This window comes from Belonocnema kinseyi, chromosome 10 (genome assembly GCF_010883055.1).
Source record: "Belonocnema kinseyi isolate 2016_QV_RU_SX_M_011 chromosome 10, B_treatae_v1, whole genome shotgun sequence".
Classification (NCBI taxonomy): Eukaryota; Metazoa; Arthropoda; class Insecta; order Hymenoptera; family Cynipidae; genus Belonocnema; species Belonocnema kinseyi.
Genome location: NC_046666.1, coordinates 58,147,333 through 58,171,619, shown reverse-complemented (window position 1 = coordinate 58,171,619; position 24,287 = coordinate 58,147,333). Strand labels below are relative to the sequence as shown.

Sequence of the window (24,287 nt, the reverse complement as noted above, 5' to 3'; positions counted from 1 at the left end):
TTTTACATTAAATGTCGTTAGACTGCAAAATTCTATATTTCAAACTATTATAAATTGAACAGTTCAAAGATTTGTGATTGAAAAAATGTAAATCCATGCTATAATTTCCCATGATTTAAATTTAAGAATGAATCAGTCAATTTTTTAATTTAAAAAAATTATATAATTTTAAATAATTTTGAGTTAAAAACATTAAAAACTAAACGATTTAATTATTTTTTAAATCGGAAACTTTTTAATGTTTAATTTGACATTAATCTAAACATAATCTTAAAATTATTTTTTCTAAATGAAAAATAATTTTTTAAATGATTACTAGCAATATTAAGAAGTCCTTTTCATTACCTTGGAACCTTAAAAAAACTAAGTTTTAAATTTGTTCAAATATTTTCAAATTTATAATTATTATTGTGATTGTGTCAGAAATGTTAAATACCTTTTAAAATAAATCGAATTTTTCCCACATTTTTTGCAATCCTGCAAAATAAAAAATAATTGCCTTAAAATCTTCTAGATTATTTGTTGACAATTTTGAAAATATTTTGGAATGTGTTTCAATATTCTCTTAACATTCACTTTTCAAGCCAAAAAATCATTCAAAATTTTCGTAGAAATCTTGAAAGAAAATTTGTATTATCCTAAAACCTTTCTAAATCCTGAAAAGCTTTAAAATTTGTATTCAAAATCGTTAAAAAACAATACATTTTTGTTGGAAAATTAAAATATTTATTGCCGAATTTTCAGAAATATTAAATAACTTTTAAAATTAATCAAATTTTTCTTAAATTTTTGTTTAATCCTGAAAAATTGAGACATTTTCCTTAAAATCTTTCATGAAACTTTATATATTTTGAAGTGACTTATATTTTATATTTTTTTAAAGATCATGAATAATTTAAAAAAAATGGCCTTAAAATCTTCTAAATTGTTTTTGATAATTTTGGAAATATTTTGAAAATTTTTAAACTCTTCTTAAATATTCTTTTAAACTTTTCAATTTCGTTGTATTTATTTTTTGAATATTTGATTTATAAGTGCTTATTTTACATAAACATTCATATATTTCTAAATACTGAAAGCATTTTCTTTTTTTTTTTTAACTAAAAAATGTCAAATTGAATGGGATAAAATCGGAATATATTACCAGAGTTTCGATCCCAGCAGAAATATGTAAATATTTATATAAGACCAGTAGTAAAAAACAACATCAAATATAATCACTTTTAATTTTCAATTGTTTAAATTCTTCAAAACTGCATTTTCAAACTCTTTTCATTGAAAAAATACACTTAAAAATAAAGACTTAAAAATGGACAATTTTCAAAGTTAAAAACTTTAGAATTATTCATTCTAAACTGAATAATTTCAGCATTGACAACGTTAAAAATTGAACTTGATATCAAAAACCAAAATTGAAATCGAACTGATTTTGCATTGCAAGTGATTAAATTCAAGTGATTGAAAAGATTTTCTTCTAAAAATCGGTAAATCAGAGGCCACCCTAAAATGTTAACTTCCGCCCCCGCTTATCCTTAACTTATGGCTGATCCTCTCCAAGATTACAAGAAAGTTATTCTAGAAACTATTTCATGTTTCAACTATTTTGATTATAGAAATATTATAAAAAAAAAATGTGAAAACATCTCTAGCACATTGTGAATAATATTATCGAATCGATTAGATATGACTAAAAGAATGTGTGCAGGCAATTTACGAGACAAAAGTAAAATAAAAGCTCACTAAACAAAAAAGGTACATCACTTGCCAAATGACGTGAAATTCACGTAATCCGCGCGTCTTATTATCACTAAAATATATAAAACTAGAAAAGAGCGTAACGCTTATGAAAAAAGAGTTAGCTAAATGCCACTCAAGTGTGCAAATATCGGCCGTGCGTTGAGAAATTCACACGCAACTAAAGATTTAATTGACACTGATTGTAGTTCCTTGGTCACGTAATAAAACAGAAAATAAAAAATTCACAGCTTTCGAAGGAAAAAGTAATTATCTACTTTTGCGATTATAATTATATTGTGTGGCTCTTTTAAGAGGCATAAAACAGGCATGTAAAATTATATATTTGCTGTCGTTTCTGAACGACAATTTGTTGTCATATCTTTAAAAAAATATCCTGCTCGCTACACGAAAGTACGTTTTTTTTTGTAGAACGAATATTATACACTATAAAAAGAAACAACCATTAAAATATTTGTATAAACATGTAGCTGGTATCGGAAGTTTTAAAGAGTGTGTTTCTAACACTCTTGTCTTTGTGGATTGACATATTTAATCAGTACGTAAATTAATCTTAAAGATTCATTAATAACCTACATTTGTACGAGGTGCATTTCTCAGAAATTAGTTTTTGATTAGAATAATGATAAAAATGAAAACGATTTAGTGAATGAGAAAATGAAAGTTTTTTCGATAAAAGTCGATTCGTCGAAAAGAAAACTCGAGTTTTAAAACCTATAATGGCATTGGTTTGAAAATTCCGCTAGATATTCACCTCGTAAGCACCTATTTTTTATAATCAACTTTTTTTAAATATTGCGAATATTTCTCGGTAAGGCCTAACGACGCGAATTCAAATCGATAACTGAAAACGATAGATTCGATTTCTTTTCTAAATAAACATGCTTATTTTTTATTAAATTATGTTTAAACCTTTAGGTTTTTTTTATAACGATCAATTATAATTCTTAATTAAAGAGAGACTCGTCGTTAGACCCAACTAGGAAATATGTCTTACGATTTCGCTCTAGGGAATTCTACGATTATCCTATAGTACGATTACGACCAACCGAACAGATTAAAAGCAAACTGCTCTTGATTCGGTCTAAAGCATATTTTTATAATTTACTTAAATTAATCGGGTGGTAGAAAACTGAAGAGACGAAACTGTTCTCTGATGTGCGGTCGAACATCGCCTCCCTGAATTTAATTAATTTGATTAGTAATTTCTTAATAAGACGTACTTTATGCGAGTGTCTACCCGAGGGATGATTTTAAATTTCCGGTTTTCTCCTGGTCAACTTTTTGTTTGACTGGCTTGGGAATTATATTCATTTCTAAAATTATCATGCTAAAACTTAGATTTTTTTTCTTTTGGAAAATTCCCTGTTGTAAATCAGAATTAAATTTTTTTCGACAATTTCCTCTTGCAAGTCAAAATTATGATTCTTTTGGAAAATTCCTTATTCCAGATCTGAATAATATATTTTTGTGTAATTCATCCAATTCAGAATTACGTATAGTAATTGCTTTCACTAAAAACTGAATGTTCTCAAAACCCTTGAACTTTTTAAAAGGTTTTTAAGGTCTACCATCTAGCCATCTGGCGTCGAAAACTGGAACTAGAAAGAGTAGGTGCAATTTTAAAGATGTAAATTAATTTTTGCATAAGTGTTTTTACGATAGTTTTTTTTTTTAAGTATAAAACAATAATTAAATACTAGAAATAAATCCTCATCAAAAACAAATAGTTTTAAATAGGACTTTCATCTTACACAGTAAATTCAAATTCAGTTCTAAAAATATAAAACCACGTTAACAATTTCAATGCTCTAAAGTCTAAATTGAAGAATCAATCAATGAATTAAAAACTTTTCCAAATTATATAATTTAAAGCAATTTTAAGCCAGAAACATTAAAAATTGAACGATTAAATATTTGGTATAAACTGAACACTGCTTAAATTAAAAATTAACTTATTTATATTTTAAATGGTTGAAAAATTCTGAAAATCCTTCCAAATCTTATTCGAATATTTGCATGTTGTTGTTTGAATAATCACTCAAAATTATCTTTTCAAACAAAAAAATCATTTATAACTTGCACAGGGAATGTTTTTTAATTTTCTGAAGCCATTCAAAATTCCTAAAAAGCTTTTAAATTTTGTGTTTGAAATCTGCCAAAATCTATATTTTTTTTTAAATTATGCCGTGAGCTATTTACACCGAAATTTTGTTATTAGTAGCCCGATTTTGTCGGTAGACGTAGACACTTTGTTTAAATTACTTCAAATCATTACAAATTTTAAATTGAATTTGAACTTCTTCAAAACTTCTAAATAATTCTTCAACTTCCTTGATTTTTTAAAAGAACAATGTGTATTCAATTGTTTATTTATACATCAAAGTTAAAAAATTTGACTTTAAAATTAAATTTTTTTTAATAGAACAATTAAGATGTAATCTTCAAAACTTAGTTTTAAATATTTATCTACAATTACTGATTTTAAATGAACAGTCAGATATTTCTAAATATTAAGTAATTCTTATTTCTCTTAATTAAAATGTTGTAATTTGAAAGATTTAAAAATTGAATGTTTCAGACTAAAATAATATGTGCAATCTTGAAGAAGAGTTTAATTTTTTAAAATCATTAATTTATATTCACAGTTGATAAACTAAAAATGTTTTTTATCTAAAATCTTCGATTTCAAACGCTTCTAATTTTTAATGGCTTAAGTCTTCAAAACTGCATTTTTAAATTCTCTAAAATAAAATGTACATCTAAAAAATAAAACCTAAATTTAAAAATTTGTTAAAGTGGAAGATTTTTGTCTATAAATTCGTAAAATTTCCGGTCAAAAAATACAATCACTATCATTTCCCGGTCTGATAAGATTCTCGATTTCCCTGTCCATCGGCCACCCTGAGATTGGAATTTAAATAAGAATTACAACCCAACTTTCAGTTCAGTTTTTAAATAGTAAATATTTCATGTGTAAATTAATGAAAATTTACTTTGCGTTGATTTTTGCTTCAAAATAAGTGCATTTAAGTTTATAATCTTTTGAAAATCACCATAAAAATCGTTAAAACACTTTAAAATCTTTTTAAGAAATCTTAAAAATTATACCTATTCTTTCTAGTTCGGATTTTTGTCACTAGGTGGTGTATCGCAGTTAAACCATTCCCAACCGAGAAACTTTTTTTTATATAAAAGAAATTTTTGAAAATATCAAATCTTTTTCTAAACATTCATAGTCCTATGTCTCAAATAACAAAATAATACGGAATGACATCATTTTGCCAAAAAATAAAAATTCTGAAAATTGATAAATACCTAAAAGATAATAATCGAACTAAAAAATTTTCCAAGTTTCAAATAACCGAAAAAATAAGACTGCCTAAAATAATTTTCACATTTCCGAAACTTTGAAAACAGAATTGTCAAAATCCACAAATTTTAACATTATAAAATTAGTGCATTTTTCAAATTTAAAAAATCCCAGTATTTTCTAATTACGAACATTTCAAATTCCTAACAAAAAATATTTTTAATGTTTGGGAAATGTGATAATAATTAAATTAAATGGATAAAATTATGCTTATCGCTGACCTATTTTGATCAATTTTACTTCTTCACTGGTTTTTCCTTTTTTGTTTTCCTTCTTTTTTTGTTCTATTTCGAATAAATTATTACTATTATTGACTAAAGAAGGAAGTAAAATTAATTAAAAAAGAACAGCGAAAATCATAATTTCATAATTTAAAAAAATTTTGAAATCTAAAATATCTGTAATTTCTAAATTAGATATCTCATATCATGTTGCTTTAGGGGATTTGTAAGATTGTAGATTGTACTACAAGCTGCCAAGATACCACTTTTTAAAGGACATATTTTGGATTGAAAAACAATATATTTCAGCCCTAAAGAATTCCGTGACATTCGTGACTACCCGATTTCATATGAAATCAATCCCTGTTCCAAATCATGATTAAAGTTTTTATATTTTAATTTTATAAAACGTGAATAGTTAACAAAATATATATTTAAAATTTCAGCATCACTCATATTATCGTCATTATAGACAATAAAGTCTTTTTTACATTTTATTTCGTGATCGAACAAACTGAGAATATAAAATATGAAGACTTTTAATATTTATTTTAGTATAATCGAATATAAAATTCCAGTAACTGAATAAAATTCAGGTTCAGTTCCGTGTGAAAAAAATTCACGACCTTTTCCCAGTCCGGTAGACACTCTGATAAATTATAAATTTAATACAAGAACTTACCCAATGCACAAGATTTTCTAGAAAAGGTAACAGCTTCATCAGTTCGCTGTCTGAACGATCAGCAAACCAGCTCTCAATTGGTATACCATTTTCCAACTGGAAAAAACGAAATAATGTTCGATGCTCACTGATCTTTATTTAAAAATCAGGGTGGGCGTTTTAGTCGAGAAAAAAAATTCCCATACATTTCCCGATTCGCAAAAATTATTCAGTCATTGAAAATAAAAAGTTGTAACTTTTGAAAGCTGAACATTTTTTCATTTGATTTAATCAAAACTTAATTGCAAATTAAAACACTCAGAATGGAAGTCTTGAATTTTAAACTTTTATAATTGAAGCTAAAAATGTTTTTAATTCAAACGCTCAATAATTTACACGTATAAAATGGAAGCTTTTAACACATTACTGGTAAAAAGTTTGATAATTAAATGCCGCTAAACAGCAAAATTTTAAATTTTTAACTCCTATAAATTGAACAGTTTAAAGATTTCTGTTTTAATATATAAATCAACGTTATTATTTTCACTCCTCTAAAATTGAATAATCAATCAGTAAATTTGTGTAAAGTTACCTAGTGTTAAATTATTATTTATGCATAAAAATTCTACACTTTCACTCACAAATTCAATTTTTTTATAAATGAAACGATCCTAATTATGACGTTATCCCGAAAAATAAAATTGCCGACACTATGAAATTTCTGATAAAGGAAAATTTCCGAATTTAAACGATTAAAAAATTATTGTACAATAAATATTTTCAGCAAATAAAAGTATTTTATTCATTATTTATTTTATTATTTAATAATTTCTTAATTTATAAGATTCTGGAATTTTCTGTTGAAGGGAATTTTCCAATTCGTTAATATCATAAACTGTACACAATTTTATTTTTTGGGGTGTTTTACTCGTCCCTAAAAATTTATTTATTTTTGTAGTCATTCCACCTTTTTTGGTTAAAAATGTTACTGTTTGGTTTAGTTGACGATTCATAATTTTAGTTGGAAATTTATTTACTTTGTTGAAAATTTAAGTATTGTGTTCAAAATTCCTGTTTTCGTTGGAAAATAAATTTGTTTAACTAAAAATGTAATATTCATATTTTGATTCAAGATTTAACACTTCAGTTGAAAATTTCTCTACGTTGATAAATATTAGTTTTTTTTGTTTGTTGAAAATTAACTTGTTTAACTGCAGATTAAACTATTTGTTTGGAAATTCATTTATTTTGTTGAAAATTCGTTTTTTTCTCTGGGCTGGACAATTTCTATTACCAGTTTCATTTTCGGTTGAAAATTGATCTTTTTTTAAATCATCTGTTTTGATAGAAATTCTATATTTTTTGGTTCAAAATTCAACTGTTTGATTAAAAATGATTCTGTTTTGGTTGAGAATTCATCAATTTTATTGAAGATTCATTAGTTAGTTTAAAATTGATCTTTTTGATTGAAAATTATTTTTGTTTTGTTATTATTTCATGCCGTACTATTGTTAAACATTTCTGATTGAAACTGGATCTTTTTAATTGAAAAATAAACTTTTTGGCTGGATACTTATTTGTTTTCGTTAAAATTCAACTGTCTGGCCAAAAACTAATCTTTTTGGCTGAGGATTCAACTACTGAAGTAAATTTGGTCGAAAACAGAGTTGAAAATTTACCTCTTTGACAGAAAATTAATTTTTTTGTTGAAAAATAATATTTTCTGGTTAAAAATTCAACTGTTTTGAAAATAATACTTCTTTTTGGCATAAAACTTAAACAATTTTGTTACAAATTGGTTTATTTTGTTTAAAATCCGCCTTTTTGGGAAAAAATTTATCTTCTTCGTGAAAAATCATCTTTTTAGTTGAAAATGTAACCATTTGGTTAAAAATGTTTTTTTTCAGCAGTTCAATTTAAAAAATCATAACTTAATATACATTTACGACTGGTCAACTAAAAACATTTATCAAAAGAATTAAATTTCAAACCCTTTTAATTTTTAATTATTTAAATATTCTTCCAAATAATCAAATGAACTTAATAAACAAACAGAGTTAAAATCAACCTTTTTTTCAATTTCATTATAAGATGTGATACACAATTTGTGATATTTCAACAGATAGGATAGCATTCTCGTCTAAAAATTTGTAAAATTCTCAGTCAAGAAAAAAAGTGATATCTACCTGGTAGCCAAAAGCTTGTGGACTGTTATCGATGATGACAGTTTTGGACAAGTCCCTTCCAAGAATAGACAAATCCTTGATGTAGTTACCATTAACGCAAACACAGTGCTCTCTGAACAAGCGATACTTAATTAGCCTCCTTGTAGGATCTAACAGATTCATCAACTTGTTCGCGTATACACGTTTGCTCGCAGTAAAGAGAATGACCTCGTAGAGAGAGGAGACGTGTTCCAAAAACTCGCGGAAAAAGGGTCGAGTTCTAACGAAGACTGTGTATGTGACGTCCTGAAAGACGACTGGAAAACGAAATGACGCGTCGGAAAGCTCTTGCAAACTGCAGTGCACGAGAGTTTCATCCTGAAAATTAAAGTATAAGATACTTAAATTATATTCAAATCCAATTTAAAATCCCACTCAACGTCCAACGATCTAGTTAATGTAGAGAATTCCTGAAAATAAACCCAAAAATCCAACAACTAAACTTGGATAACCAATATCAAATTCTCATATTTTAATTTTTTTAAACAGATTCTCCTTTTTAAAAAAAACCCTAAAAAACAATCTGGACAAAAATAAAAAAAAGAGGAAAGACAAATGAAAAGGCGTTCCGGTACTCATACTCATAAAGACAATGTTGAGCAGGTAGGAATAGCACATACAAATATTAAAGACGAAAGAAATTAAAAAAATAGAAGGAAGGGTTTTTAGAGTTTTTATGGTGGTTGTACAAATATGGTCCTTGAATTCTTGGGTTTTTTTAAAGGAATTCTATACATTATCCTAAAAATAAACTACAATAATTTAAATATTTTTTAATCAGTTTTGACCTTGCCGGAAATAATATATCCCTTCCAAATTGGTATCAGAAATTGCACAATTAAAACGAAAAAGTTTAAAATTGAATAGAATTCAAGCACAAAATGATCTCAAAACGGGGAGAAAAGGGTGATTTTTCATGAAAATATGGGAATAATTTGGGAAAAATTCTTTAAAATAATGTGGGAAGAATATTTAATTCAATATAAATCACTTTAAATTCCTAAAATATCGAGTCGAAATATATTGCGTTTTCAAAAAATAGCTGAATTTTCAACTAAATATTAGAACTTTCAACCTACAAAGATCGATTTTCAACAAAGCTCGAATTTTCAGATGTAAAAGATAAAACTTCAACCAAAAATAGTTTCATTTTCCACCATAATGTTGAATTTTCAAGACAAAGCCCTTTTTTTAATCAGTTTTTCAACTAGAAAAGTTTAATTTTAAGCACAAAAGTTCATTTTCAATCAAATTAATGGGATCCTCAACCAACACAGATTAATTTTTAGTCCAATAGTTGTATTTTTACAAAAACAAAAAATGAATTTTCAACCAAATCATTGAAATTTTAACTAAAGAAAAAAATATAATATACTTATTAAAAGATATTTTATTACTGAAAAATATAATCGTTTATATTTCAAACAAAAAAGATTTAAATGCCTGACTCTTGGCAGCTTTAATATTATATATATTTTTTAATTTCCACGATGGGTTACAAATAGGATACCATCTTGAAAATAGGGTAGTTTAGGGACCTCAACTGCCTGTAATAACGTTTTAAATGAAATTTCCAACTTACCAAATCGAGAACTAGACTAAACTCGGGACTGCTTCTAGTTTTAAGAGGAAGAGCGGGACATCTGGCTCGCATAGCCGCTGTTAGCGGTGGCAAATGCTTGATGAAGACGTAGGGATCAAAAGGTTCCCAGTCGTCCTGAACATGCGTAACCATGGTATCAACATCGCAGCTTTCCACCACTTCCTCTCCACCCACTTCTATATACTTCACATCTTGATAATCCCCATCAACATCCTCGGAATTATACCTCTCGTCGCAGTTAGCCTCGGATGTGTCATTAGAATTCACAGTGTAAATGCTCTGTGAACTACTATATTTGGAATTCGAGTACACCACGGTAGACTCATATTTCGAAGATTCGCTCTCGACATTGGAATACTGCTCCTTCGACAACTCACTGTTCTTTTCATTATTGTTGATGGAGGTGTTCTTGGTGTTTGCATTTGGAAAATACTTTTCGGGAGGATAGGACGAACGATTACTGTACACCGAAGACGAGTGCATCACACTGTAATATTCCTCGGAAGTTTCGTTTGGTGTGCATATTGCTGAGTAGTGGAGAGAAAGTAATTCTAGAAATAGAGGAAGATTAAGTAATTAGTATAAAATGTAGTTAATATAATAAGATTTGCGAAAAGGCATTTTATTACAATATTTAGTCAAACGATGTGATATATTAATATTCTAAAACCAGCAATCTAAAAACGTAACATTTTTAACAAAGAATCTTTTATAAACGGAATAAAACAAGGTCAGATTAAAATTTTTAATTTATTTCAATTAAAAATATGGCTTTTCTATTATAGAAGATTAATTTTCAATAAAAGTTGAATTTATAACAAAAAATATGCCTTTTCTGACATGCAAGATGCACTATTATTATATATTCAAAAAAAGAAAACAGTTGAATCTTCGACCAAAGATTACTTTTTAACAACATCTTTGCATTTTAAATTAAATAGTCGAATTTTCAAACAAACAAAACTAACGATTAACCAAAAATAGTTGTGGTTTTAATTAAATAGTTCAATTTTTAAGCTAAATTGATTTTCAATCAAGAAAGATAAATTTTCAACAACAACAAATTAATTTGTAACGAAAAAGTTGCACTTTCAACCAAATTGTTACATTTGCAAGCCAAAAATATTAAGTTTTTTTAGAAGACAGTTGAACTTTCAACACGAAAAGTTGAATTCTCAATCATAAATGTAACGTTCGATATTTCAATAAAAAAACAACTAATTTTCAAGAAAATAATTTAATTTTCAACCCCCCTTGAATTTTCAAAAAAATAGTTGAAGGCTTAATCTACAAAGATGTAAAAACAACAAAATAGATTAATTTTTAAACAAACAAGATTAACTTTCTATCAAGGAGCCGAATTTTCAACAGAATTCATGAATTTTCAAAGCGATAGTTGAATTTTCAACAACAAAATATAAATTTTCAGTAAAAAATTGATGCTCAACCAAATAGTTAAATTTCCAACTGAAAATATGAATTTTCAACAAACAAAAAAGTGATAAGAATATAAAAATGAACTTTTAAATAAATAGTTCATCCAGAGTGTTGAAATTTCAAGACAAAATACGAATTTACTGTAAAACATTTTTCAAGCACAGATTATGAATTTTCAACAAAAATATAATTTATACCCAAACATTTGTATTTTAAATAAAAAAGGGGGAAATTTTAATCCAAAATGATTATTTCCTTGCCAAAAAAAGACGAATTTTTAACTAAGAATCATCAATTTTCAACCAACAATTGAAAAAGTTACATTCTTAGTAAAAAAAATTCATTTTAAATTAAAAAAAAAAAGAATTTTCAACAAAATAGTTCAACTTTCAAAGAAAAAATTTGTCATTAACAGCGATGAATCTTTACCTGAAATAGTTTAATTTTCCATTTTTTAAGTTAAAAAATGCATTTTTAATCAAACAAAAAAAAAACAGTTTTCAACCAGAGATGAATTTTCAACTGATATGGGTTTTCAACAACATTTTTTTAAAGGAGCTGGTTTATAGTCAAACAAGTAGTTCAATTTTCAACGAATAATTTAATTGTATTCAATTTTCATAAAAATTGATAAATTTTAAATCAAATAGTTGAATTTTCAAAAAAATAATTAAATTTTCAACACAATAGTTTGATATTCACAAAATACATGAATTTTTAACTAAAATTATGAATTTTCCCAACAAAAAAATCATGAGAATTTAAATAAATTTTTTATTAAATAGTTGTAGATTCATCGTAAAGAAGATCAATTTCCAAAAAAAAATAAAGACGGTACATTCTTCGTAAAAAAAATTAATTAAAAAAAAATTCAACAAAATAGTTCAAGTTTCAACCAAAGAGATACATTTTTATTTAAAACTATGAACCTTTATCTGGCATAGTTAAATTTTCACTAAAAAAAAATTAATTTTCAACTATAAAAAATAGGCAATTTTCAACCAAACCGATGAGTTTTCAAACAAAAACATTATTTTTTGAGGAAGTGGTTCAACCTCCATCAATCAGTTCAATTATCTACAAAAAATATGGATTTTCAGCATATAATGTAATAGTAAATATTTCAAACCAAAAAAACATTTTAATTTTAAATAAACAAATAATAAAAAAAACAATTGAACCTGAAACAAAAAAAAACAATTTTTAAACAAAATAGTTTAATCCTGAATCAAAGAAGATTATTTTTCTACCAAACAGTAACAATTTTAACCAGAGATGAAATTTTCAATAAAAAATTATCTATTTTCAACCAAAAAGGATGACCTTTGGGTCACATTGTTGAATTTTTAACCCAATAGTGCAATTTTTTAATTAAAAATATAATCGCCCAAATGAGGAAAATGCAAAAAAAAAGTAATACGAGAAAATAAATTACAGACAAGAATATTATATCAGGGTGGCCGCAGAACTTCATTTTCAAAATTCCCTAATATTTCCCTGATCAATTTTTAATTTTCGTTATTCAATTAACAGAATCTTAAAGCTTAAATATTTTTCGATTTATTATCTTTAGTCTTTGTTTAATGTTTTTTATTTCCCAATACTTAATACAAACTCTCACTTGTTCAAAAATTGAAATTAAATGTCTTTCCGCACAAAAAAAAAGAAATGAACTAATTTTTAATTAAATTTACCAGAAGTTCTGCTCCCTTCTTCGTCCAAAAGGTACGAAAGGTCCGAGTGTGATTCTTCGGTTGGAGACGGCATGAGTTCAGTTATAGATGGACAGTTTGGAGTTGGCTTAAAATCTTCAGAGCAAGGCGGACTCACAGATTCTGAAGCATTTACTTCCGAAGGATAAACTGATAGGGCGGAGAGACTCCAATTTTCCTTCGACTCGTTAACTGGTTTCGATGGTTTGGCCGATTTTGGAGGCTGAAAGATCAAGACTCTTCAATAAATGAATTTAAATACACCCAGCTAATACGAGATATTTAAAATTGTAAAATTTAAGTCAACATTTTAAAAGCTAGACGTACAATAATTGCGTCTTTAGGCCCAGAACGATGTAAGGGTGTTGATGTAACCATTGAACGCTTTATACATTTTCTTCGACGAGGTCCTCTTTCACGTCTGATTGGTGGAGATTTAGCAAAGTGTAAAACGTTTTCCTTGCATGCCTGATGGAGAAATAGAATCGTGTTATTATAAACTTGTAATCGAAGAAGGAATTTAATTTTAATAGTCAAGTTTAGGGAATGATTACCTCTTTAAGAAAATTCGGTGAACGTCGTCTCCAACGGGATAATCTGCCGCATCTACTGGAAGTGTTTACGCGTTGACTACTGTTGTTAATGGCTGGCACCTTCCTGACAGCGCCAGTCTGAACTCGCCTTTCCGTAACTTTCGGTCCAGCCACACACTTGGTGCTCAAACGGCCCCGCAGCCTTCGACTCAGATGCTCACTTCTGAGCCACATCTCAAACTTCTTTCAATTACCCTGGAAAAGCAGGTCATCAAGAATTTATACAATATTATCATTAGATCAATTACATCGATCATTTACAAAGGTGTCTGTCTACCCAATAGAAGATTTTTAATTTCCCAGTTTTCTCGATGTGGTTACACAAACATTTTATCAAAATTATTTATTTAAATATATTTTAATTATTATGGTAAATATATTTAAAATCTCAAAATAAAATTAATTTCATTTTAATTTATTTTTTATTAAAAAAAAATTAGTTAACTGTCTTAACTTTGTAAGAAATTAGTAATTTTATACCCATAATTAAGTTTATAAAATATAAACTTAAAATGACCCTCATCATTGACCTGAAAAATGGCCATTTTTCTTCTTAAATTTTGGCTTTAAAACCAAAATTTTATCATTAAAAAAAAAATAATTTTATTCACAAATTTCACACATATATAATATATCTATAGAAGTTCTGAACGTTCAAATCAACGACATTTTTTACAACTGACATTGCAAACCGGGGAAAGTGCTAAAATCAGGGTGGCCGTTTTAACAGAAGAAAAAATTCCCGGTCATTTCACGGTTTTTTCCCGGTTCGCAAAAATTTTTCACAGTCAATGAAATTTAAAAAATCGAACTCTATTCTCAACATTTTTCCATTTAAAACAATAAAAAACCAATTAAATTTACACGTATGAAATGGAAGGTGCTAACACTTTTCAAATGAAATTTTTTAAATGAAATGCAGATAAACTGCAAAATTTAGAACTTTTATAAATAATATAGTTCAAAAATTCAGATTAAATTCCAAAAATATAAATCCAAATTATATTTTTACATTCTCATTCATAAGAGTGTAATGTAATCGTCCAAATTTTCGATCTCTGATTTTTAACGGATCTTTACGTTTCGGCACTCAAAAAAATAAATATTTTTCTAAAAGATTACAACATTTCATTTAAATTCATCACTAGATAGCAAATATATTTAGAAACTGTGTCAGTTAAATTTTTCGATTAGACGAAAATTCAAAAAGTTTGAGCTTTTTCAAAATTTGAATAAAATTTTTTTATGATTTTTAGAAATTTTTGTCAAATTTTCTGATACGCGACAAAAAGAATTACAAATTATCCTAATGACATTTTTAAATTCGATAAAACTTCAAAAAGTTATATGCTTTTCAACATTTTGAAAATTTTCTAAAAAGGGAAAAAAATGTTTTAATAGGTTAAGAAATATCAATCCGAATTTCTACTAGAATTAAAATATATGTTTTTCAAAATTATTATCATGAAATTTTTTAATTATACAAAAGTTTCCAAAGTTAGATCATTTTTAAAAATATGCAATTTGATTTTTTTAAGAGACCCACAAGTTTAAAACGTTAATTTTAATAGATTTTAACAAGATTTACAAATTATCTTGATGAAGTTTTTCAAGTGGACATGAATTATCGAGTGCGAAGCGCGAGTTTCGTAATGAGAATGTAATCGTCAAGCCGTAGGTGCTTTTAGAACCTTCTTTAAAATCAAATCGAAAAAGATCAGTTACAATTTATGGCTGTAATTCCTCAGAAGTTTAAATCACAGTTTTGAATTTATAGTATTTACAATATTTGAACAAATTTAGCTAAAGTGTACACATTAAACGTACGAAAACGAGCGCGAGAGCGTACCCGCGCGCCCTAGGCTCGCAATAAGAGTGTGCCAGCGCAGCGGACATATTTTTTAAAGTAATTTTAAGCTAGACAAATTAAAAAATTAAAAATAAATTTCTTTTAAATTAACAATTTTTTAAATTAGAAGTTAAATTATTTTCATTTTAAATAGTTTAAGCATCCTTCAAAAACTGGAAAAATTCAGTTCAAAACATTGAAAAATGTAGAAGTGGTTTTATATTTTCCCAAATTTAAAATTATTTTTGAAATTTTTTTCGAAGAGTTTAAATATATTTTTAAATGAATTGAATTTTTCCTACAACTTTCAGAAAATCCTGCAAATTTAAAAAAATCCTTAAAATTTGAATTTATAAATAACAATAGGAACACTTATTATTTGTAGACAAAATTAGAGTAATCTTAAGAGATATTTAGAAGTATAAAAAATATCAAAATTGAATTTAGAATTTGAAATGATTTTAAATCATTTACACGAAGTTTGTGACCCGAAAAATTGGGCTATTCGTACCGAAATTTTGGTGCGAATACCCACAGCCGAATTTAAAACAAAATGCAGATTTTTGCAGATTTCATAAAAAAAAAATAGAAACTTTTCGGAATTGTGAAAGGCTTAAAAAGAATAAAAACATTTTTTTAAGATTTCTAGGAAAATTGAAAATTATTTTTCTTTTTGAAAAATTATTGTAACAGAAAATTTAAAAAGATTTTCAAAATGATCAAAACAGAACCTGGAAGATTTGAAGGATTATTTTTTAATTTGCAGGATTTTCCCAAAGTTGTAGGAAAAATTCGTTTCATTTAAAAATGTATTTGGAAGTTCTAAACAAAAATGTTAACACACTTCTTTTCAATTACTTGAAGGCATTTCAAATTTTTAATTAATTTTTAATCTTTCAAAACTATGAAATATCTCTTGAAATTACTCATATTTTGTTTACAAGTAATAAGTGTTCAATTGCTATTTATACGTCAAAATTTAACAATTTCGCTTACAAAATAAACATTTTTTAAACAGAACAATTCAAATTGTAACGTTAAAAGTTGAAAAGCTCTTCAAAATTCTGCAGATTCAAAGCTTTCTATGTAAAACAATTCAGTTTAAAATTGTTTACTTTTATACATATTTGTGTTCAATTTACTCGTATTAAGGGCATGCGACACAGCTAAATACCTATATTACCGACCTCACTTTTTCAGTTCACTGAATATTTTTTTGAATCTAAGAACTTTTTTTGTAAATAAAATATCAAGCTGAAACTTTGGAAAATGTATTAGAGTACAATAAAGTACGTTTAGGTACTGCATTTTGGTAGGAACTTCATTGAAAATTATTTCATCTCTTTTCTGAACCTCGACATTTTTTGAACGTTCGAACTTGTTTTATACATAAAATATCGGTCTTAAACTTTGAAAAATGCAAGAGCCGAAAGAAAACTACGTTTAAGTACAAAGCTTAATAATAAAAGATGTAAACAAAAATTTTCAACTATCAATTCCATCGGCATCAGCCGGTAACGTTGTACACGAAAATACGAATCCTCTAGAGCCTCGTCTAATGGCCGCCAGGGTTCGTATTTTCATGTACAACGTTACCGGCTGATGCCGATGGAATTGATAGTTGAAATATATTTTTTTTACATCTTTTATTATTAAAATTTGTACTTAAACGTAGTTTTCTTTTGGCTCTTGCATTTCTAGAAGTTTGAGACAGATATTTTATGTATAAAAAAAGTTCGAACGTTCAAAAAATGTCGAGGTTCAGAAAAAAGATAAAATAATTTTCAGAGAAGTTCCTACCAAAATGCAGTACCTAAACGTACGTTATTGTACTCTAATACATTTTCTAAAGTTTCAGCTCGATATTTTATTTACAAAAAAAGTTCTTAAGTTCAAAAAAACATTCAGTGAACTGATAAAGTGAGGTCGGTAATATAGGTATTTAGCTGTGTCACATGCCCTTAACTGAACAGTGAAATTTTTAATGGCTAAGAAAATTAATAAAAATAATATATTATTTTATTTAATTTAACATACAAAATAATATAAAGGAAGACCTAAAAGTTTGAATTAAAAATATTTTATTGATGAATCATTAAAATTGTTATTTAAAAATTAAATTATCGGAGTAAATGATATTATATTAATCTCAATTCGTATTAAGACTTTCGAATTCAGTTTCAATCTGCAAATTCTCAAATTTGCAAGGAATTTAGAATCGTTTTGTCAAATCAATTATTATTGTTCAGTTTTTTATACTTTGATTATTTACAACTGTTGAAATCAAACTTGGGCAAATTTTTCTTCGAAAAATTCTCGGTCAAGTAAATTCACTGTCATTTCCCGGTTTCCCGGTCCAGTGGCCACTCTGAAATGCTTGTTAATTTACATTGGAAATAATTTATTATTGAATAAGAATTATAATGCATAATTTAAATTGCAGTTGAAAAAATATTTACGGGTAAAATAGGAATGTCTAAAAATATTTCGTTCATTTAAACGTTCAGAACTTCAGGTGCATGTTTTCTCTCGGTCAAAACTTTAATAAGTAGGAAAGATTTGAAGGGATTCTGTAAGGTTTCTACACAATTTAAAAGATTTTAAATATTAATAATTCTGAGTTCGAACATTGATAATTTTTGGTCATAAGAAATACAATTCTGATTTAAAACAGAAAATTTTGCAAGAGAGTTATAATTATAAATTTGAAAAGGGATTTTTTTTAAATCCCCTTTTCTAAGTTAATAATAATTCTTTAAATTCCCTATTCTAAAGTCTACTTATAATTCTTTACGAAATTCCTTGTTTCAAATTGTAAATTATAATTCTTTCCGGAAATTCCCTGTTCAAAAGTAGAAAATTGCAATTTTAATTCCTGTCCCTAAATCTAAATTATACTTCTTTACGGAAGTTCCCTGTTTCAAGTCACAATTACATTAAATTCCAAAAATTCCCTGTTTCAAGTCAGAATTATATTTATTTAAAAAATTTTACATTATAATTTTTAAAAAATCCAAAACTTGGAATCGGCAAGTTTGAAATTCTGGCATATTTTTATCTACAATATTTTTTTTAATATAATGCAACTCTGATTTGTAACAATGAAATTACAAAATCTGGCGAATTGTAACTCGGAACAGTTATCATTTTAATAAATTCCCTTTTATAAATTAAAATTACTTTCCAAAAGTTCTCGTTCCATTAAAAAAATTACCTATTCCAAGACGAAATTATAATTCTTTATCAAATTCCCTGTTCCAAATTACAATTACATTTATTTCCAGAAATTCCCAGTTACAAGAAAGAATCATATTGATTTACAACATTTTATATCATAATTCAGAAATATAGTAAATTCTTTTTTTTTTTAATTTAGAATACAAAAGCTTCAAATTCTGGCAAATTTTCATTTTCAAAAAAAAAAAGTTTTGAATTGAAACAAGTTCTGATTTGGAACAAGGAATTTACCAAATCTTGCGAATTCTAAACTTGAAACAGGGATTTTTTTGGTTATTTACCTATTTATAAGAAGAATTAAAATTATTTTCTCAAAGTTCCCGTTCCGTATCAAAAATTACTTGTTCCAAGACACAATCACACGCAATTCCAAAAAGTCCCTGTTTCAAGTCAGAATTATATTTATTTAAAACATTTTACATTATAGTTCAGAAATATTTTCAAAACTTTCAAGCAGAAAGTTTAAAATTTTGACATATTTTTATCTACAACCAATTTTTGTTAATATAATGCTACTCTGTAACAATGAAATTACAAAATCTGGCGAATTCTAACTTAGAACTTTAATCATTTTAATAAATTCCCTTTTTATAAATTAAAATTAAAATTATTTTCCAAAAGTTCCCGTTCCATTAAAAAAATTACCTATTCCAAGACCAAATTATAATTTTTTATGAAATTCCCTGTTCCAAACCACAAATATAATTTTTTTTTTTATTATTATTATTCATAGCAAATATATTGAAATATACAAATAAAACAAAAAATCCCACAACAATGATTAACAATATTATTATGGAATAAATTCCTCATGTATTAAAAATATGACATTTTCTATTATAATTCCAACATAATATAGAAACTCCCATTTTTTAAAGTTTTGAAGAGACAGGTTTCATATTCTGAAAATTTTTGATCTACTATTTTTTTTAACAATTTAAACAAATTCTAATTTGGAACAAGAAATTGACAAAATCTGACTTGGAGCAGGGATTATTTTCGTAAATTTCCTTTTTATAAATCCGAATTCAAAAATATTTTCGAAAATATTCTGTGCCATGTTAAAAATTGCCTGTTTGAAGACGAAATTACTGTTCTTTACTAAATTCCCTGTCGCGATTGTCAAAATTATATTACTTTACCTGGTCACAGAATCACATTTCGGATCATTTCACGGTGAAAACAATTTCCGGTCATTTCAGAGATCAATTTCAAAAATAATCTAGTTTTTAAAAACCTCTTAACCACTGAATCAATATTTTTATCTCCAAAGAAGCTTAAATATTAACTTTTTTTTAGTTATTGCGTCTTGGATTCGTAAATAAAAGCACCGGGTTTTCATTGTAAACCAAGTTAAAGTCGAAGGCTGCTTGAAGCTAAATGCAAACATCAATTAAATAAATATTGAGTTTAGAGTTTATTACTTCGAAATAAAATCTTATAAATTATGTGAAAAAATTCGGACTAAGAAGAGTATTCTTTTCTGATACAATTTTTTTTAAATATTGTGTAATAGAAGAAAATAGTCGAATCTTATAAATACATTTTAAAGATGAAAACATGGTTCTATTAATAATTTAGATTATAGATATATTTTATAAAAGATGGCAAGTTTTTTAACTAGAATTATATCTCAGTCTAGTAAAGCATTAAAACCGAATCAGTGCCATTCTATAATCTATATATAGAAAATAACCATTCCATGCAAGTAAGGCTAATACGATACAGGAAAATTCCAAAAATAAACGTCAGTAAAGTAGCTTGTGATGTAAAATAACTACTTGAAACTGAAAACTGAATTCACTTGTATTTTTCCATAATTTCTTGCTATTCCTGATTCTTTTTCTATTATTCTTTTACACAGAATATTGATTGATGCTGCATGGGAACTAATCAGAGAATAAATTGAAATTTACAGAATTTCTTATTTAATAATTTATGAAGAATTATTGATCTTTTAACGTAATAATCTTTCAAAGCATATATAATGTTTTTCATTATTGTCTAAGTTATAGCAATAGTTGTTTGGTAATATACCGTTCGATCAAATATTAATAAAACTATCTTATATTTTGTAATTTTATTAGAAATTTGTTACCATTCTTTAGCTATTTATTAGTATTTTACATTCAGATTAAATATTACATCAATAACAAGTCAAACAAAAGAATTTTTTTTTTTAAATCCCCGAATTTCTTCTGATCTTCAGGTTTTCACTAAGCTACTAATTTTAAACTTTTAATTTGGACCCCCATAATCACATTGTATTGTGCCCGAAAAATACCTCAAAAAAATCAATATAACAATTTTATGTAAAAATCATACTACAGTCGGAATTTTTTGCAACTCTTTCAACATGAATTATTTTATTCCATAAGTGAAAAGTTTCCAAGTATTTTTTAAATAATTTACAATTGCTTAAACAATTATTCTTTGTTTGATCTTTCTTTTAACAGTAAATCATGGAAAGCTAGTATTTTTTAGGATATATATATATATATATATATATATATATATATTCCGAAAAATACTAACCAATGTCCAAAAAATACCTTTGTGATAATATTTCTGCAATATTTGTAAAATATTCCTGAATTCTTTGAAATCTTTTAAATCCTTAAAATTTTTGTGAAATTATTTGAAATCTTTTTGACTTCCTTGACAAATTTCAAATTCTTTATGAAATCTTTGTGGAATCTTTTGAAATTTTTTTGAGATGTTTTGAAATATAAATTTTGTTTAATCTTTTGAAATTAAATTTTTTGTTTATCTGTAAAATCTTGGAAATATTTTTGAAATCTATATCAAATCTTTGAAATTTGTGTTCCACTTTTGTGAAATTATGCATATCTTTTGAAATCTTTGTGACTTACACATTTTGTGAAATTTTTTTTGATTAATTCCTGTGATCTTTGTGCCTTCTTTATAATCTTATAAACTTTTGTGAAATGCTTTAAAATTTTAGTGAAAAAAGAATTATACAAATCCAAATTGTTTAAATAATAGGAAAATATTTTATTTTAAACGTACATCAACTTTATCAATATTGAACAATTTCCAAAACATACCGCCTTTAGTAAGAATTTAAGATAAAACTGTTATTTTGCATTTTTTGGGGAACTTTTCGGACTTGATAGAATGGGTAGGGAGGGGGGCAAGATTAACAGTTGTCCAGTGGAAATTATTCCAAGAACATTCCTTAAAGGGTGACTAAACCTTAATTTACAAATACAAAGTACTTCTTTTTTCCATTTTTGAGAAAACCGAATTTTTTCCATTAAAAACTCTATATATATTTTCAAAACCCCGGGGGCGCGAATTAATAACAACCGATAAAGCAAGGGAATTTCTTTTTTCGAAAAACGACCAAATTAAGAGATCGATCAACAAAAATCGAATTTTTAAATCAACCCTAGAGTATTTCCTGAAGACCTGAAAATTTGATTTTTTTTAAATTTCTTTTTATCAATGTATTTTGTTTTTGAGCTTGTATGAACTATGGGGTTAAAAAAATGCATGCAATTTCGCTCACAATTTGGCTTTTAATTGACGTAAAACGTCAAACGTAAACCGAACGTATCGTAACAAATGACTCACGAAAATTTAAATCTCCGCAGTAAGCATGGGTTTCATCCAACTAAACTTCAAACTAAACCTGTATTTATTAAAGGACTAAATTCACCTAATAATAAAATATAACTATTGTGAAGTCGCGATCGGTAGTAGATTCGCGCGGGAAAAATTTCGATTAAAGTAAAAACGGGGCGTATCAGATCAACATCCACAGTGTTCGAACACATACAACACACAACAAATCGTTTACTCGTGTGCGGCAGTGTATATCGATTTGCGTGCGATGCTGAGGTTCGCGATGCCGCTGAATGTGTTTCACGAAACTTTATTTACAGAAAATGAATAGAAGAAAATACTATAGTAGCCTAGCAATCAATGACAGGATCACGATTAAGAGGAAAATAAAGAATATCAAAATAGGTCGATCGGTTTGGCGGTCCGACCGCTTTGGAATCGATCGAAAGTTTGAAAGTACGGTGGCGGCGGCACCCAACGACCCTGAAACCCGAAAATTCCCGCGAAAACATCATGCTTGTAGAAAGTAAAGCAATTTACATAATTCACTAATTACTCACCATCTCTTAAAGTTCACCGGTGCCGCTGTCAGACGTCCAAAAAGGACGGCAGCCTGCAATTCTGCGAAAATTTATTTAAACGACACTCACGCGTTCACTTTTCATCCCCCGAAACTAAAACAAACATGGCTGCGGCGTCATTCGTGGAAACGAAGTCAAGACGAATCACATTTGAATTTTAAAGAAAATGTATTAGTCGGTGGCCGAAATTCAGATGGATATTAGTTGTTGCGTTTATTTTGAATTTAGTGAATTATTATTTAATTGTGGAAAATTGGAGTTATTTTTAGATGGTTATTTGACTTATGAGATGTCAGGTGTGACGCATGCGCAGTTGGGAGAGGAAAAGGGCGACAACTGTTGTTCCCCTTTAGAAGCTATTTAAATTCCAATTTGAGAACTGGTATGACTTCCACTTTTTTTATTTTTAGTACTCGAATCGTGCGTCTTTTTAAGCTTTTCAAAGAAAAATATGACAAGTCAACTTTTTTTTTTCTCAGAAATTCGCTGTACTTAGTTTCTATTTCATACACAACAAAACTTCTATAATTTAAATTGTAAACTAGGCAGAACTGTACCGAAAAATGTTACTGTCTTGTTGAACATTCGCCTTTTTGGGCAAGAAAATTTATCTTTTTTGTTTAAAAATGAACTATTTTGTTGAAAATCTTGAAAGTCTTCTAAAAAAATCATCTTTTTGGTTGAAAGTCCAACTATTTGGTTTTAAATGCAACTCTTTTTGTTTTTTAATTTAACTATTTTGATAATAATTCGCCTTCCTTTGTTGAAAATAATCTTTTATGCTGAAAATTAAACTGATCAGGTTCATAAGTCAACTGTCTTTTGACAAATTTAGACGATTTAGTTGAAACTTCCATGATTTTGTTTAAAATTAATCTTTTTTGGTGAAAAATTCAACTATTTCGTTTGCCAGTCGTCTTTTTTTATAGAAAATTCGTCCTCGTGGATTAAAAATTCGTATTTTTTTGTAAATGAAACTGTTTGCATAATTTTTTTAATTTAATTATTTCGTCAAAAATCCACCTTTCTTGGTTGAAAGTTATCTTTTTGTTAAAAATTAATTTTTTCAGGTCGCCTGAAGGTACAACTGTTTAGTATTCGGGTCTATTTTTTGTAATTCAACAATTTGACTGTTTATTATTAGAGTCTATTTTTTGTAATTCAACAATTTGGTTAAAAATTCAATAAATTATTTTGTTCTGAGGGCTTTTTTAGTCAAAATTCATTCGTTTTGTTAAAAATTCGTTTTTTTTTCGAATGGATTTTCGTCCTTATGGATTAAAAAATCATCTTTTTGGGTTGAAAATTCATATTTCATTGTTGGAAATCAACTTTTTTTTGTTCGAAATTTAACTATTTTCTTGCAACTTCCACTGTCTTCTAAAAAATTCGTCTTTTTTGTTTAAAAATTCAACTATTTTGTTGAAAATAAATATTTTTTTAACTTCAACT

General features: G+C 26.9%; 1 protein-coding gene across 1 annotated transcript; it reads right to left on the bottom strand.

The window, feature by feature from the left end:
* Nucleotides 1-1,478: 1,478 nt before the first annotated feature.
* Nucleotides 1,479-22,928, bottom strand: LOC117182239 (CTD small phosphatase-like protein 2). The gene is made up of 8 exons (XM_033375332.1): nt 22,815-22,928; nt 13,542-13,775; nt 13,315-13,455; nt 12,970-13,210; nt 9,818-10,389; nt 8,197-8,553; nt 6,032-6,127; nt 1,479-2,934 (listed from the first exon to the last, which is right to left on the bottom strand). The coding sequence occupies exons 2-8, from the start codon at nt 13,752-13,754 to the stop codon at nt 2,869-2,871; spliced, it is 1,686 nt and encodes a 561-aa protein (XP_033231223.1). The 5' UTR covers nt 13,755-13,775; nt 22,815-22,928; the 3' UTR covers nt 1,479-2,868.
* Nucleotides 22,929-24,287: the final 1,359 nt, after the last annotated feature.